The following is a 13,382-nucleotide window of genomic DNA, read 5'->3' as shown; positions in this document are numbered from 1 at the left end:
CGGGCGGTTTATCTTGGCCGCCATTAATCAAAAGGGCCAGCAACTTCCACGCGAGTGACTCTTTCATTGAGCAGAGGACACGGGATAGATAGATCCTATAAAAGATCGTTCTGCCAGATGGCCCGTGCCCGCAGCAAGAAGAGAGGCGCGTATCCCCGTCTCTCGTACCATTCTTCTCCTCTCTTGTGCCTTTTCTCTTCTTCGTTCCGCAGCGTTACGAAGCCGCGACGTTCTCTCCGCTTTCCTGAATCGTGAACGTACGTGTGCACGCGCGTTCTGCGGTTTCACAATGGCTTTCTTCGGACACGGGCCCCTCGCGGACAAAAATCTCCTCCTTGGATCTTGGACTTCTTCTCTGAAACCTGAATTTATTCAAAATTTATTGCCTATACTATTTTTCATAACACGGCCGGCTTTGTCTTTTCAGATGTCTCCCGGAGTCGTCATGCTTGGTTCGACCCCTGACCGGCGCCATTTCCTGATGCGGCTGGTCCAGTTTTGCTTCCCGAGATACGTTAATAATACTTTGTAGGATAAGGTTTTGTTTTCCTTGTGTAAAAATTATTTTATTGTGTTTGATAACATAATATCATCGTTTGTTCAAGCATAATGTTATTATTCCTGTAAAAGCATTAGGAGGATCAGCTTTGATAGCTTCTCTGCTTTACGAGCAGGTCCAACATCGTTCAGCTGGCTACGGAATAATATTTAGCATAGAAATCACGTATATGCAACCACCAGCAGCTCGTTGGCACGATTGCGGGCAAAAGCATCATTGTACTTCGCCGAAACGATACAAGGATGAGCATCGGAACGGGCACAGCTGCTTCGCGTCGTCGGCGCTTTGACTTCGAATAAACGGTGCCGCACAATCGGGAAACAGCTTCCCGACTGCGAATGCCGGTCACCGTCGTGAATTAGCATGTCCTGACAACCCTTCCGACCAAGTGCTCCATGCAAATCCGACTGCAGGACGTCCCTTTTCACCGTGAAACCTCCTATGTCACGCTCGAACACCCCCGCGAAAAATGGAACCGTGAAAGTTCCTTGCGGCACGGTCTAAATCGATCGTCACGCTGGAATTCGCGAATTTTCGCCGGAAAATTTTCGCATGCGGTAAACAAATCGTCTCAAAAGTAGACAATTTGGGATGAGAAAATACAATTATTCATTTTTTAAAGTATTTACTGTATTTTGTAAAAATTATGTATTAATTTATTGATTATACCTATTTCTAGATTCTAATGACTAATGTCTTCCATTATATATTCTTACTTGGATTATTATTAATTTCCTCTTATTCGATTCGAGAAAGTCATATTTCAACTAGTCATTTCAACTTGCAAAATCGTTTTTCTTCTTTCCTGTGGTACCATATCCAACCATCATCACCCAAGACGACCGTCAAAGCTATTTATAACAGTTTACACATGAAACCTCCTTTAATCCACGTTAAGCTGATGGTATACGCGACCCCGCGTATTTAGTAACGGTGTGTCAGCGCCAAAATGCAGGGACAACAGTCGACCAGGTATTATGGAGCCAATGCACTCCATAAATTCGCTATGGTTTTCCACGGTACCTAAGCGGAGCCTCGTCTGCTTCTCGCTCTTGTACGCCTGGCTAAGGGTGTTCCGTGAAAATTAAGGGTGACGTGGGCTGTCGCGTAGCAAATCGCGCGATTTTCCGTAAACCGGGGTGCCTTGTGTGAAGGAACAAGTACATTTTAATCTTGTTCCACTCCAAACACAAGGACTGCATTCGTTGCTTGTTATCGGGGGAATGAAAGATTCGTTTCTGTATTACGATAGGGGAATATTTCAATTGTGATAAGAATAAAAGTCTGCAATCTGTAATTCAACAAAATGTTTTTTTAAAATCTTCTTCGAGGATCTTTGCTATCGCATTTGTGAAACAGAAAAAGTCATAATCACTCCTGATCTTTCGGCTTCCTGAAGAACAGTGTTCTAGCTCTCAATCCTGCGTAAGACCGATGAGATGTGCCATGGGGATGCAGTGCAGGATTACCAAGAAACGTAACAGAGAGTACTTGACTGGGGAAAGTCAGCAGCCGAACAATAGGCGACACGAGCCACGCCCAAGTGCCGATGATCGACAAAACGATCCGATTTTCCTCGGCTTGGGGAAAACAGCGGCTCTCGCAAGAGGATCGAGGGGGCGACAAGGTGTCGATGGGTTGCGATGCGAGCTCTCCTTTTTCACGAGTAAATTTGACGTTGGCCAAATAAACACATTGAGTGCCGGCTACGTTTGAAGTGGTCCCGGTGACAGAAGGACCGTGAACATCGGTCGCGATTGTTCCGTCACTGGATGGCGGCTTCCTTTCACAGAGGGTCGTTTGCCCTCGTTTTCGAGTCTCTATCGTCGCTCCCCACCCCTCATAGTCGGTGACTCCTGTCGGAAAAATCAGGATCATTCTACGCGCGTTCCATCAGCCAAAGGAGCAAACGCACCTCAAAGGAGCCCGCTCCCTATTATCTTCATTCTTCCAGTCTATGCGGTGGATACCACGAAACTTGGTTGTGCTCTTCGACACTTGTTGCCGAAGTCGCTGACTTTATACGAACGGATACGCTTTCAGTAAAATCGCGGTGATGTCTTCTTCTAGGGACGAGAAATTTGGTCTTCAAAGTGGCATTTTTTACTTACTTTTAGATATTGGATACTATCATTGTAGGGGTCAGTATAAAATCATTGATATTAATCTTAGGAAACACTTAAACTTTATTTCAACAAAGAGATATTAAGTCCTAATACTACAGAAATCAAATTACCTCTAAATTTCACACAAACAACTTAAAAGTATAGGAAGAAAGGTACAATGGAACTTATTACTCATGGATTTAATCAGATTACGCAAATAAACATAAGCTTCTTTCGCTTTCAATTCGCTGAAGATACCAATGCAAGTTCTGCTAGTACCAAGTGCAAACTGCTGCTAGTACCCGTGTGGCGCACAGAGATAAATAAAAATGTGTAAACAACCAAGTATTCGATTTCAAATCAAAGATTTAATGAATAATTAAATTCGTTGACTATCAAAACTTATGTTTCACCGTGACTTTTTAAGTGTATCTTCAAAGTGGTCCGGTTAATGAAAGTTTTTGAGCACACGGGACAGGGGTGCGTGCGTGGCTCGTGAGTCTTTAAGTGTTCGCTGAGTAGTATATTCGTTTTGAATTGCTTCTGACATACATTGCACTTCTTCTCCTCTTCGATGTCTTTCTCTAGATGCGTCCTCGTGTGCTTGTCGACTTCGCCTACGTTATCGAATTGCATAGAACAGACTCTACAACTGAACTTCACGGCGCGAAGAATGCCTATTTGGCTACCAGTTAAAGGATTGGGCACTGGGAATATATTATTGGTGTCAGTGATGCTGCACCTTAAACCTTCTTTTTTCTTGTGAGAACTTACGTGGTTCCTGGAAGAACAGTTTATCAGTTATTGTATGCAGGTAAATAACAGACTTCATCTTGTTTATGATAATGAAGGCTACCTATATGCATGTTCATTCCTAAACGTCATATTGCAGCTGACGCAGCGGTAGTCTTGTTGTTTAGGTATTTGTTGCGTTAAGGGCGGCGCAGTGACTTGTAAAATCGTGTTTTGAAGTTTAATCGTTGGATGAACGATTAAATAATGCTGCCTTACGTCCTGCTTCAATGCAAACATTTCTGTACACTGATGGCATTTGTAAGGTTTAACAGCATCCAAACTAACATGTAGTACCACATGTTTGTCATGAGCTATTTGAGAACTACTTTCTGTTTGACACATCTCGCACACAAAATGGGTCTTAGTATGATTGTTCAGGGACTGTAAAGATGGGAAGTCTTTTTTACATATGGTACAGGTATTCCTCTCCTCCAGATTCTCGGATCTCTTCATTACATAATATTTATCACAGTGTTCACACTGAAAAGCTGGTTTAAGATCATAAATAGATTTCTTCAATTTACAACCACCCTTTGCGCAGACTGCTTTTTTAGTAGTTTTCTTTACACACTGGTCCTTTTGATCTGTATTGTTCGTAATATTAGAAAGCTCTTGTTTCTCTTTCTTCATTTCTGCTAATGCCATAAGCTTTTTAGACCTAGGACATGGTTTACCATATATTTTATCTATCTGTATTCTTAAACGATATTTCTTCTTTCCTAATTTTTCAGTTTGACCTAAGTTAGTTGAACCATTCATTGAAACTTCATTCTCAATGGGCATATCCATATTGTCGTCCCTAATTATCATTTTCACCTGCAAAACCATACCTTATACGTATATCAAACATTATTTTAACTATTGATTAGTAGAGTAATTAAATTATTTACAGTTTTTATTAGTTGAGTGCGAGGACTTTGCGGTGGTGTTACTAAACTATGAGAATCATCATCAAGTTTCTTCTGTTTTAGTGGCGAAGATTTTGGTTGCTCTTTCTCATCTGTATCATCCGACTTACGCTTCCTTTGCCCTTCTACAATGATACTCAGATTAACATTGCAATAGGATATAATCATAACTGTTTCATATACCTTCTATTTTCTCAAAAATAGTTGGAACAGCATTGGTTTTCAGCTGCATAGAATCTGTAAAACTCATCTTGTCGAAATGCAATTTACAGATGTAAAGTGGCTTGTCTGTTTCCACATTGTCCTCTAATTTACAGTTTTTTAACCAAAGACTTCTTTGACTAAAATATTAAATAACATTAATACATAATAGGTAAGATTTATAATAACGAATACTCACGCAACATCATTGGGAAAAGGAAACAACGTAACATCATTTCCATCAGTGTCCTGATTCGAAAAACAACCATGAACCACACAAGTCAACATTGTATCAGCCTCAATTTTGATTGAAACGAACTCGTTCTTTCATCAAATTCAACAATGAACTTCGAAAATACAAACGGTCTGCAGACGAACCATAACCTAAAATATGAAAGGTTTTTACCACAAAATACAATGTACAATGGGAGAAGAAAATGTTTATGCAACGGCGTTTCTTATTTTTAGTAAACGCAACAAGCTTAATGCATTGACCAATCAAAAATAATGTAATGCTAATTATACTACGATAAAATATGAAACTTTATTTACAAAGCTTTTGAATCCGTAATATGCAAATCTTTTCACGACGCAATTCTTACCGTTCACGGCTGAGATTTGGGCAGCACGGCAAAAAACTACTGTAAACACGGTGCAGTTGCAATCACGCCGTCCAAGACAAGTGACCATCTCAGTTCTCTCATTCGTGCTTTCCCCTCTCCGCTTGGTCTCATTGACTGGTTATCTTTCTTTGTTCTTACAACTGAAAATGTTACAAAAAAATACATACACAATTCGAAGCAAGGTTACTCAAATCTTTCTGTAAAAGGAAATCTGCAAAAACATATTAATACATGTGCACTTCCTGCGGAATGCAACAGATGTTAACTCTTTTTGTAATTCCGTCACGCACATTTCCGATAATCAGAATTATGGGATCCTGACAAATTGGAATCACATATATACCCTTGATGGAAAAATAAGTAAGGCGCATAATTATTCTTGATACAGTATAAAAGTCCGTATTAATTTATTATCATGAGCATGTATCACTTGCAAATACACTACTGCACACTAGAACCACTTTTTTAAGATTTGTATAAAGAAGCTGCGATTTCAGTAATTTGTTTAGAAAATTCATAAATATTTTTTATTGCTGCCTTTACATCCATGTCTTTAAGATCTATTGATTGATTCTTGGACTGTAGAGATTTTTCCACATGATTTATTGGATTAGATGTACTGCAAGTGCCTGAAAATATATTAAAAACAATTGGCACATACTGAAATAAAAAATATCTAATGTTTCTAGTTTAAATATTTCAAACCTGCAAAATGTCTATTTGTACGTCTGGGTGAAAATAATTTAGAGTATTGTGGAGAATTCTTTCTATTATGGCAAGGTGAGCTACTTTTGTAGCTTGGAGAACGTTTCGTGGGTGTGAACCACTCAGGTGATTTGTTTCCTGAGCAAGTAATGAAGGAAGAGCTTACTAATGATTTGTTAGGTGATTTTTTAGGTGATTTGTTATTCGTATACCTTGCAAACAAGTATTTGTATGTTCCTGAAAATATTTGTGAAAGTAGGAATCTTAATTGTAACGCATTGTGTCAAGAAGTAAATATTACCTTTCTGTGGAGACATGCATAACTTATTAATTATCTTGTTATTATTCATAGAATCATCAAGAGAAAGTTGAATGCTAGGAATTGTACGCAAAACATTCTGGCACGTAAAATAAAAAGAATCATTCTGTATGTTACAGTTGATTGTTTTCTCTTGCAATCTACTTTGTAGTTTATGTAAAATATCAGCGGCTTCCACTATAAACTTCTGAAAATCTTTCTCCATAGATTTCATTGTTTTGTTATGCTCCATAATTATTATTTTACATTTTGAAAAATTGGAAAAATCACTTTGTTTTAGGCAGCATTCTGTTTGCTTCAATATTTCATTGAGCCTTAATAATAGAGAATGAAACACTAAGGAGCCATTTATGTATAATGTACTGCTCATGTGCTTTAAATAAAATATGGAATGAACAGTTCATTAGTTTGTTGAATTATTTAATTACCTTTGTATTATCATTAAAAACATGTTGTGTCACCTTTTCTTTCTCTGCTTTTGGTAAATCATTCCCATCAAGAACTACTGTATCGGGACCTAAACTCGAAACTGTATCAATTATTTTGCTACTACGATTTTTCAAACTATATAAATAAGTATTATGACAATGGAGATGTTGAATATTTGCATTAATGCTTGCCTTCCACACTAAAAATTTAAATTTCTGTAGATTTATGGAAAATATTTAAAATAAGTAAATATATACGTATATATATATATATATTTATATTTAATACTGTACGGTCTATAATCTCTACATCTTTAGGATCTTGTAATCGTTTTTTAATGATCGATCTAACTGGAGCCACGTCTAAACATTCTTTTATATTCTTTATCGTTTCAAATACAGCAGTCTGCATAATTTTTAATTCATTAGATTGATACCTAAACCAAGAATAGAATTTTATACAATTTATAAGATAGTGAAACATGTAAAATAAAATTAAGTTTTACTGAATATATTGCTCAACGTTTCCTATAGCCAATTCAGTGTCTTCAAAAAGCTTAGAAATAGTAGAGTCTCTCTCCAAATTTATGTTAGTGATGTACATACTGCTTATGTTGTGGGTATCTCCTGCATCAGGAGCTTGCAACAATTTACTATTATCTATAAGAAAAATGAGCTTCATATACACATGAATAAATTTTAGAGTAAATTTTAATTTTTAGCATAAATATTTACAATGTCTTGTAATGTAAGCTCTGAGACTAATTTGTGATAATTTCCACATAATGGTTAAGAACTTTGTCCCTCCTGCACGCATTATATGAATCATGTGTATCGTTGGGAAATTCATGTCCGAATTTTCTATGGCTAAAAGTTCTAAATATTCTTTCACCTTTAAACGGTACTGTGTTTCATCTTTTTTATTCAGGATTGGCCATGTAACAATTTTATTAAATTTCTTTGCATCATATATTGATAATAAATAATGTGAAATATGAATGAAACCAATTTGATTGGGTTTCTCAAACATCCCCTATAAATTCGTTTTGAATAGAAAGAATTCGCAATCGATTATCTCATGTTTCATTATTATATTGTTAAATACTGTCTATAAATAAAGTACCTGTTTAAAATGTTTTACACAATGCAATGATGGTGACACAACTTGCATGAGAAGAAACACATTTTTATAAAAACAATCATCGATCGACATAATTTACTATTTTTATTTTAAATTATCATAAAAGTTAGACTAAGACACAAACCAATAATTGACTTTACATCTGCGAAGCATAATGTACAAAGTCCTTCAGAAAGCATTGTTTGTATACAAAGAAACGATTTTAGAGAAGGATGAGTATGACCAATTACTCCTAGAACAATAATGTATAAATATGTGTTGTATATAGTGTATAAATGTGTTTTACGTAAACATTAATCATAATGAATATGTTCTGTATCATATTTCATGATTATCGCTAAAGGCAAATGAGACATGAAATATGTACGGGTACAATGAATTTAATCAATGAAATTGATCAAGCATAGATAATAAGAGCTGTCTATTTATATTGGTGTCCTTTTGCATCCTGCATCCTGCCGCAGTATTGCTTCATATGGCTACGGAACCTAGTGTATATAGCAGAGCTGAAACTCTTGTTAAAATTTTTGACCTTTACATTGCCAATATTTGTAACCTTGATAGTCTATATACATACAGTGTTGTCACTTTTTAAGGAGGATGAAGAACGCGGTAAAATTTGAAAACTAATACAGTAAGAAATGATTTTTAACAAAAATACATTATTTTAAATTGTTTGCAACATATCATATATTTCATTCAATATTTTTATATATCTAAAACGATTTTGAAATGTCGCTTGCGACTTCTAATTAAGAGATCATCTAATTTTGATGTTCGCATTTTAAAATCACACGCAAATGTGATTCATGGCGGATCCACTTGCGGACGCTTGCGCATTAAGAACTTGCAGGATAAACGCGGGAGTTGTCTCTCTATGAGAACACCATACGGTGTGGTGTAGAAGTTTGAAAAAATGAGTGTTTCTGGGTGGAAGGCGGCGCCACTGAGTTGTGCCATAGCAACTCATCTCGGTGTCGTCGTGAAAGCTTTGAACACTATGAGCCAGTGAAGTGTATCCGTCGGGACAGTGGCGTGAAAATGGCGGTGTAAAAATGGCAGGACGTAGATCGACGTTGACAAATGCTGATTCCCTGTCGGGATCGGGGAACGGTGACCCTTTGAGAGAGCTGTTTGAGGCCTGCAAAACCGGAGACCTCCCGAGGGTAAAGGCGTTGGTTACACCGAAGACGGTCAATGCTCGAGACACTGCCGGACGCAAGTCCACCCCCCTGCATTTTGCAGCTGGTAAGTTCCCCGTTCCATGAGTTTTTTTCATTTCGATTCTCCAAAGAAATTTCACCCACGGACTATAATTCTGCTTTATAAGTCACTCACGATCGAGGACACGATGTCTCAATACCGTGTTGTGAACGTCGAATACCTCGAACACTGACTTTCGAATGTTGTCATACTAAAGGTGTAAATAATTACTTCATTACACATGGTATTTTTCAATTAATCATCATATCGTAGAGGAAAATGTCAATTATTCATTAGCATTGTACCGTAAATAGTAAGAAAAATTTATTAAACCAAATTGATGTAATAATATCGTAATTGTTTTTTGTGATTAAAACGCAGGTTATGGTAGAAGAGATGTAGTGGAATTCCTGCTCTCTGCTGGAGCGTCCATTCAAGCAAGAGATGACGGCGGTTTGCATCCCTTACACAATGCCTGTTCGTTTGGACATTCGGATGTGGTAAGGCTTCTGTTGGAGGCAGGAGCTAATCCAAATACTAGGGACAATTGGAATTACACTCCTTTGCATGAAGCTGCCATTAAGGTATTTCTTATATCAACTTTGTTTTATTGATTTTTTTAATGGATTTCAAAGTTCATGGTTCATGCTTTGATTATTTTTACAGGGTAAAATAGATGTGTGTATAGCTCTGCTGCAACATGGAGCGGACGCAAATATAAGGAACACTGAAGGGAAGACAGCTTTAGAATTAGCGGATCCTGCAACTAAACCAGTATTAACAGGAGAGTATAAGAAAGATGAATTGCTGGAGGCGGCAAGATCAGGGAACGAGGAACGTCTCTTACAGCTTCTAAATCCATTAAATGTAAACTGCCATGCAAGTGATGGCAGAAGATCCACACCATTGCATTTAGCCGCTGGGTACAATAGGTCTAGAGTGGTGCAAATCCTGCTTCAGAATGGTGCAGATGTGCACGCTAAAGATAAAGGGTAATTATTTTTGTCTGTGAAACATACATCTTGATGAAATCAGCACATTGTAAACTTTGATTTGTGTATGTTACAGTGGCCTTGTTCCACTCCACAATGCCTGCTCTTATGGCCATTTTGAGGTAACCGAAGCGCTTCTTAAACACGGTGCAGCTGTTAATGCGAGCGACTTGTGGGCATTCACCCCACTGCATGAAGCTGCTAGTAAATCCAGAGCCGAGGTGTGCTCGCTACTTTTGAGCGAGGGTGCGGATCCGACTCAATTAAACTGCCACAGTAAAAGCGCCATTGACGTGGCTCCGACATTGGAACTGCAAGAAAGATTAGCATGTACGTTGATCACCTTTTTCCACCACCTTTTCTGAAATTAAAAAAAAAAAAACAAACGAAAGAAAATAGTATACACACAAAACATGACTTTGTTAGATACACTTTAATTGTAGACGAATACAAGGGACACTGCCTCTTGGATGCCTGCAGGCAGGCAGATCTTACTAAGTTAAAAAAGTACCTGTCCCAAGAAGTTGTAAACTTTAAACACCCATATACTGGGGACACACCACTGCACTGTGCCGTTGCATCTCCCTATCCCAAGAGAAAACAAGTAATAGAATCATTAATTAGGAAAAATGCTGCCTTAAATGAGAAAAATAAAGACTTTCTAACGCCACTTCATGTGGCCACTGATCATTCTCATTACGATGCAATGGATGTGCTACTTAGACATAATGCTAAAGTCAATGCTTTAGATGGATTAGGGCAAACTGCACTACACAGGTACCGTTTCAATCGTATAAAACGTTGCGCAAATGTTCAGTTTTTTTATTCTCTGTAGAGCCGCTTGATTATTATTTTTTTTTTCATTAAAAAATCTTGTTGTACAAACAGGTGCGTTAGAGAAGACAATGTGCAAGCTTGCAGAATATTGTTATCATACAATGTTGATCCATCTATAGTATCGCTTCAGGGCTATACTGCGGCACAAGTAGCTGCAGAAAATGTCCTTAAAATACTACAAGGTTCGACTTCTAACTTGTTTCAAGCAGAAAGTATTTTTGTAACCAAAGAATGTTCCCGTTCTCATTTTTGTTTTCTAGATCCGCCGAGCGAGACGGACGACGCCGAAGCGCAGCTCTTGGAGGCAAGTAAATCCGGAGATTTAGCAGCGGTCGAAAGAATTTTGCAAACGAACCCGCATGCAGTTAATTGCCGCGACTTGGATGGTAGGCACTCCACGCCGCTGCACTTTGCAGCGGGATTTAATAGAGTGCCTGTAGTTGAATATTTATTGGCACATGGAGCAGATGTACACGCCAAAGATAAAGGGTAAATATATTTTTCAATTTTCTATTCATTCATATATAAGTATAATGTACAATCAATTTTTATATCTCTTTTCAGTGGACTGGTTCCCTTACACAATGCCTGCTCTTACGGTCATTACGAGGTAACGGAATTGTTAGTGAAACACGGTGCATCAGTGAACGTTGCAGATTTGTGGAAATTTACACCGCTGCATGAGGCTGCTGCTAAAGGAAAATATGAGATAGTTCGATTGTTATTAAGACACGGAGCAGATGCCACCAAAAAGAATAGGGACGGTGCGACTCCGTTGGATTTAGTTAGGGACGGCGACCAAGACGTAGCAGACCTGCTGCGTGGAAATAGTGCTCTCCTAGATGCAGCTAAGAAAGGCAATCTCGCTAGAGTACAACGACTAGTTACCCAAGATAATATCAATTGTAGGGATGCGCAGGGTCGCAACAGTACTCCGTTACACTTAGCTGGTGAGTTCTATCGCTTCTCTTTCGCTATGGTCATGCATAATGATTGAATTGTATTTTAATGTAGCGGGATACAATAATTTGGAAGTGGCAGAATTTTTGCTTGAACGTGGAGCTGATGTGAATGCTCAGGACAAGGGAGGATTGATACCTTTGCATAATGCTTCGAGTTATGGTCATTTAGACATCGCCGCATTGCTGATTAAGTATAACACCGTGGTGAATGCAACTGATAAATGGGGTTTCACGCCACTTCACGAAGCAGCACAGAAGGGAAGGACGCAACTTTGCGCTCTTTTGTTGGCACACGGGGCAGATCCCTTCTTAAAAAATCAGGAGGGGCAAACACCTGTAGATTTAGCTAGTGCTGACGATGTACGATGTTTGCTACAAGATGCTATGGCCACCCAGCAAGTAGTACCTTCGGTGCCATCGGGTAACGGTGGCGTAGGAGTGGCAATTAATTTGAGTGGTAATGGTAGTAATACTATTAACAGTAGGCCACCCAGTATAGTTGCAGGTAAGCAGATTTTTAAATACAATATTCACTGCTTACGAGCATATCTTTTCATTCACAGATTTTTATTCAGTTCCAGTTACACCTCCACCACCACTTACTCAAGAAACCGTCATTATGCCTTCAGGAACGGCTATGACACTCTGTGTACCACTCGCTAGACCATCTTCTTGTTTAAGTCCTATGCCGCCATCTGAAACATGTTCTGAGAGAGACTCTAAAGATTCAAAAGACAATACGAATATCACAACTGTATCTGGTTTCCTACAAAGCCTTGGTTTAGAGCACCTGTTAGAACTTTTTGAACGGGAACAGATTACGTTAGATATACTGGCAGAGATGGGCCACGAGGATTTGAAACAAGTCGGCGTTTCCGCGTACGGCTATAGGCATAAGTTGATCAAAGGAATGGAGAAACTTTTGAATACCACTGCTGGCACTCCTTGGCAACCGACTCTCACGCCAGGAACGCTTTTAGTGGATCTGTTAGCAGAAGACAAAGAATTTTTAGCCGTTGAAGAGGAGATGCAGAGTACTATTAGACAACATAGGGATAATGGTCACTCCGGTGGCATATTTTCGAGATATAACATAGTTAGGGTATGTTTTCGACAGTTCGTGAAGAGATTCTGGCATTAACCACACGTTAATAATAAATTTTTCTGCAAAATAGATACAAAAAGTGCAAAACCGCAAATTATGGGAGCGTTACGCGCACAGAAGACAGGAGGTGGCAGAGGAAGTCGGTGCTGCGGCACCTTCTTCGCCTAGTACCACTTCTAGGACTACTCCTGGTTCGACTTTGCCTCAGGCTAATGAAAGAATGCTGTTCCATGGCAGTCCATTTATCAATGCCATTGTTCAGAAGGGATTTGATGAACGGCATGCTTATATCGGTGGCATGTTCGGCGCTGGAATTTATTTTGCCGAGCACAGCAGTAAAAGCAATCAATACGTTTACGGAATATGTGGGGGCACTGGATGTCCAGCTCACAAGGACAGGAGTTGTTATATTTGTCATAGGTGAGTGCAAAATGGTATTAGCACAGTTAGAACCCTTAAGAAAATGTATAAAATGTTTCAAGTACTTGTCAAATCCTAC

General features: G+C 38.6%; 3 protein-coding genes across 5 annotated transcripts in view; 1 reads left to right on the top strand and 2 right to left on the bottom strand.

The window, feature by feature from the left end:
- Positions 1-2,721: 2,721 nt before the first annotated feature.
- LOC144467791 (uncharacterized) lies at positions 2,722-5,350 on the bottom strand. 2 transcript variants are annotated; one of them, XM_078176741.1, is made up of 6 exons: positions 5,171-5,350; positions 4,768-4,952; positions 4,551-4,708; positions 4,350-4,492; positions 3,521-4,275; positions 2,722-3,445 (listed from the first exon to the last, which is right to left on the bottom strand). In XM_078176741.1, the coding sequence occupies exons 2-6, from the start codon at positions 4,854-4,856 to the stop codon at positions 3,067-3,069; spliced, it is 1,524 nt and encodes a 507-aa protein (XP_078032867.1). In that variant the 5' UTR covers positions 4,857-4,952; positions 5,171-5,350; the 3' UTR covers positions 2,722-3,066. The 2 variants fall into 2 exon arrangements, with proteins under 2 accessions (XP_078032867.1, XP_078032866.1); XM_078176740.1 differs by having other exon boundaries at positions 5,121-5,178.
- A 227-nt stretch (positions 5,351-5,577) lies between these two features.
- LOC144467790 (uncharacterized) lies at positions 5,578-8,232 on the bottom strand. The gene is made up of 8 exons (XM_078176739.1): positions 7,767-8,232; positions 7,379-7,676; positions 7,150-7,303; positions 6,938-7,080; positions 6,677-6,843; positions 6,198-6,588; positions 5,897-6,133; positions 5,578-5,820 (listed from the first exon to the last, which is right to left on the bottom strand). Exons 1-8 carry the CDS (start codon positions 7,854-7,856, stop codon positions 5,657-5,659), a joined length of 1,644 nt encoding a protein of 547 aa, XP_078032865.1. The 5' UTR covers positions 7,857-8,232; the 3' UTR covers positions 5,578-5,656.
- Positions 8,233-8,749: 517 nt separating this feature from the next.
- Tnks (tankyrase) overlaps positions 8,750-13,382 on the top strand; it is an 8,159-nt gene continuing 3,526 nt past the window's right edge. The window contains exons 1-11 of one of the 2 annotated variants that reach the window (XM_078177281.1): positions 8,750-9,032; positions 9,369-9,571; positions 9,654-9,979; positions 10,056-10,309; positions 10,423-10,756; positions 10,868-10,998; positions 11,077-11,305; positions 11,381-11,766; positions 11,831-12,283; positions 12,354-12,880; positions 12,954-13,303. In XM_078177281.1, coding sequence (XP_078033407.1) covers positions 8,840-9,032; positions 9,369-9,571; positions 9,654-9,979; positions 10,056-10,309; positions 10,423-10,756; positions 10,868-10,998; positions 11,077-11,305; positions 11,381-11,766; positions 11,831-12,283; positions 12,354-12,880; positions 12,954-13,303 — 3,386 coding nt within the window. In that variant the 5' untranslated portion in view covers positions 8,750-8,839. The remainder of the gene's footprint in view (positions 9,033-9,368; positions 9,572-9,653; positions 9,980-10,055; positions 10,310-10,422; positions 10,757-10,867; positions 10,999-11,076; positions 11,306-11,380; positions 11,767-11,830; positions 12,284-12,353; positions 12,881-12,953; positions 13,304-13,382) is intronic. The other variant, XM_078177282.1, reaches the window with a different exon arrangement.

The sequence above is a fragment of the Augochlora pura genome, chromosome 3, assembly GCF_028453695.1.
Source record: "Augochlora pura isolate Apur16 chromosome 3, APUR_v2.2.1, whole genome shotgun sequence".
Classification (NCBI taxonomy): Eukaryota; Metazoa; Arthropoda; class Insecta; order Hymenoptera; family Halictidae; genus Augochlora; species Augochlora pura.
Note: the sequence above shows the minus strand (reverse complement) of the source record. Positions and strands in the feature narration are given on the sequence as shown.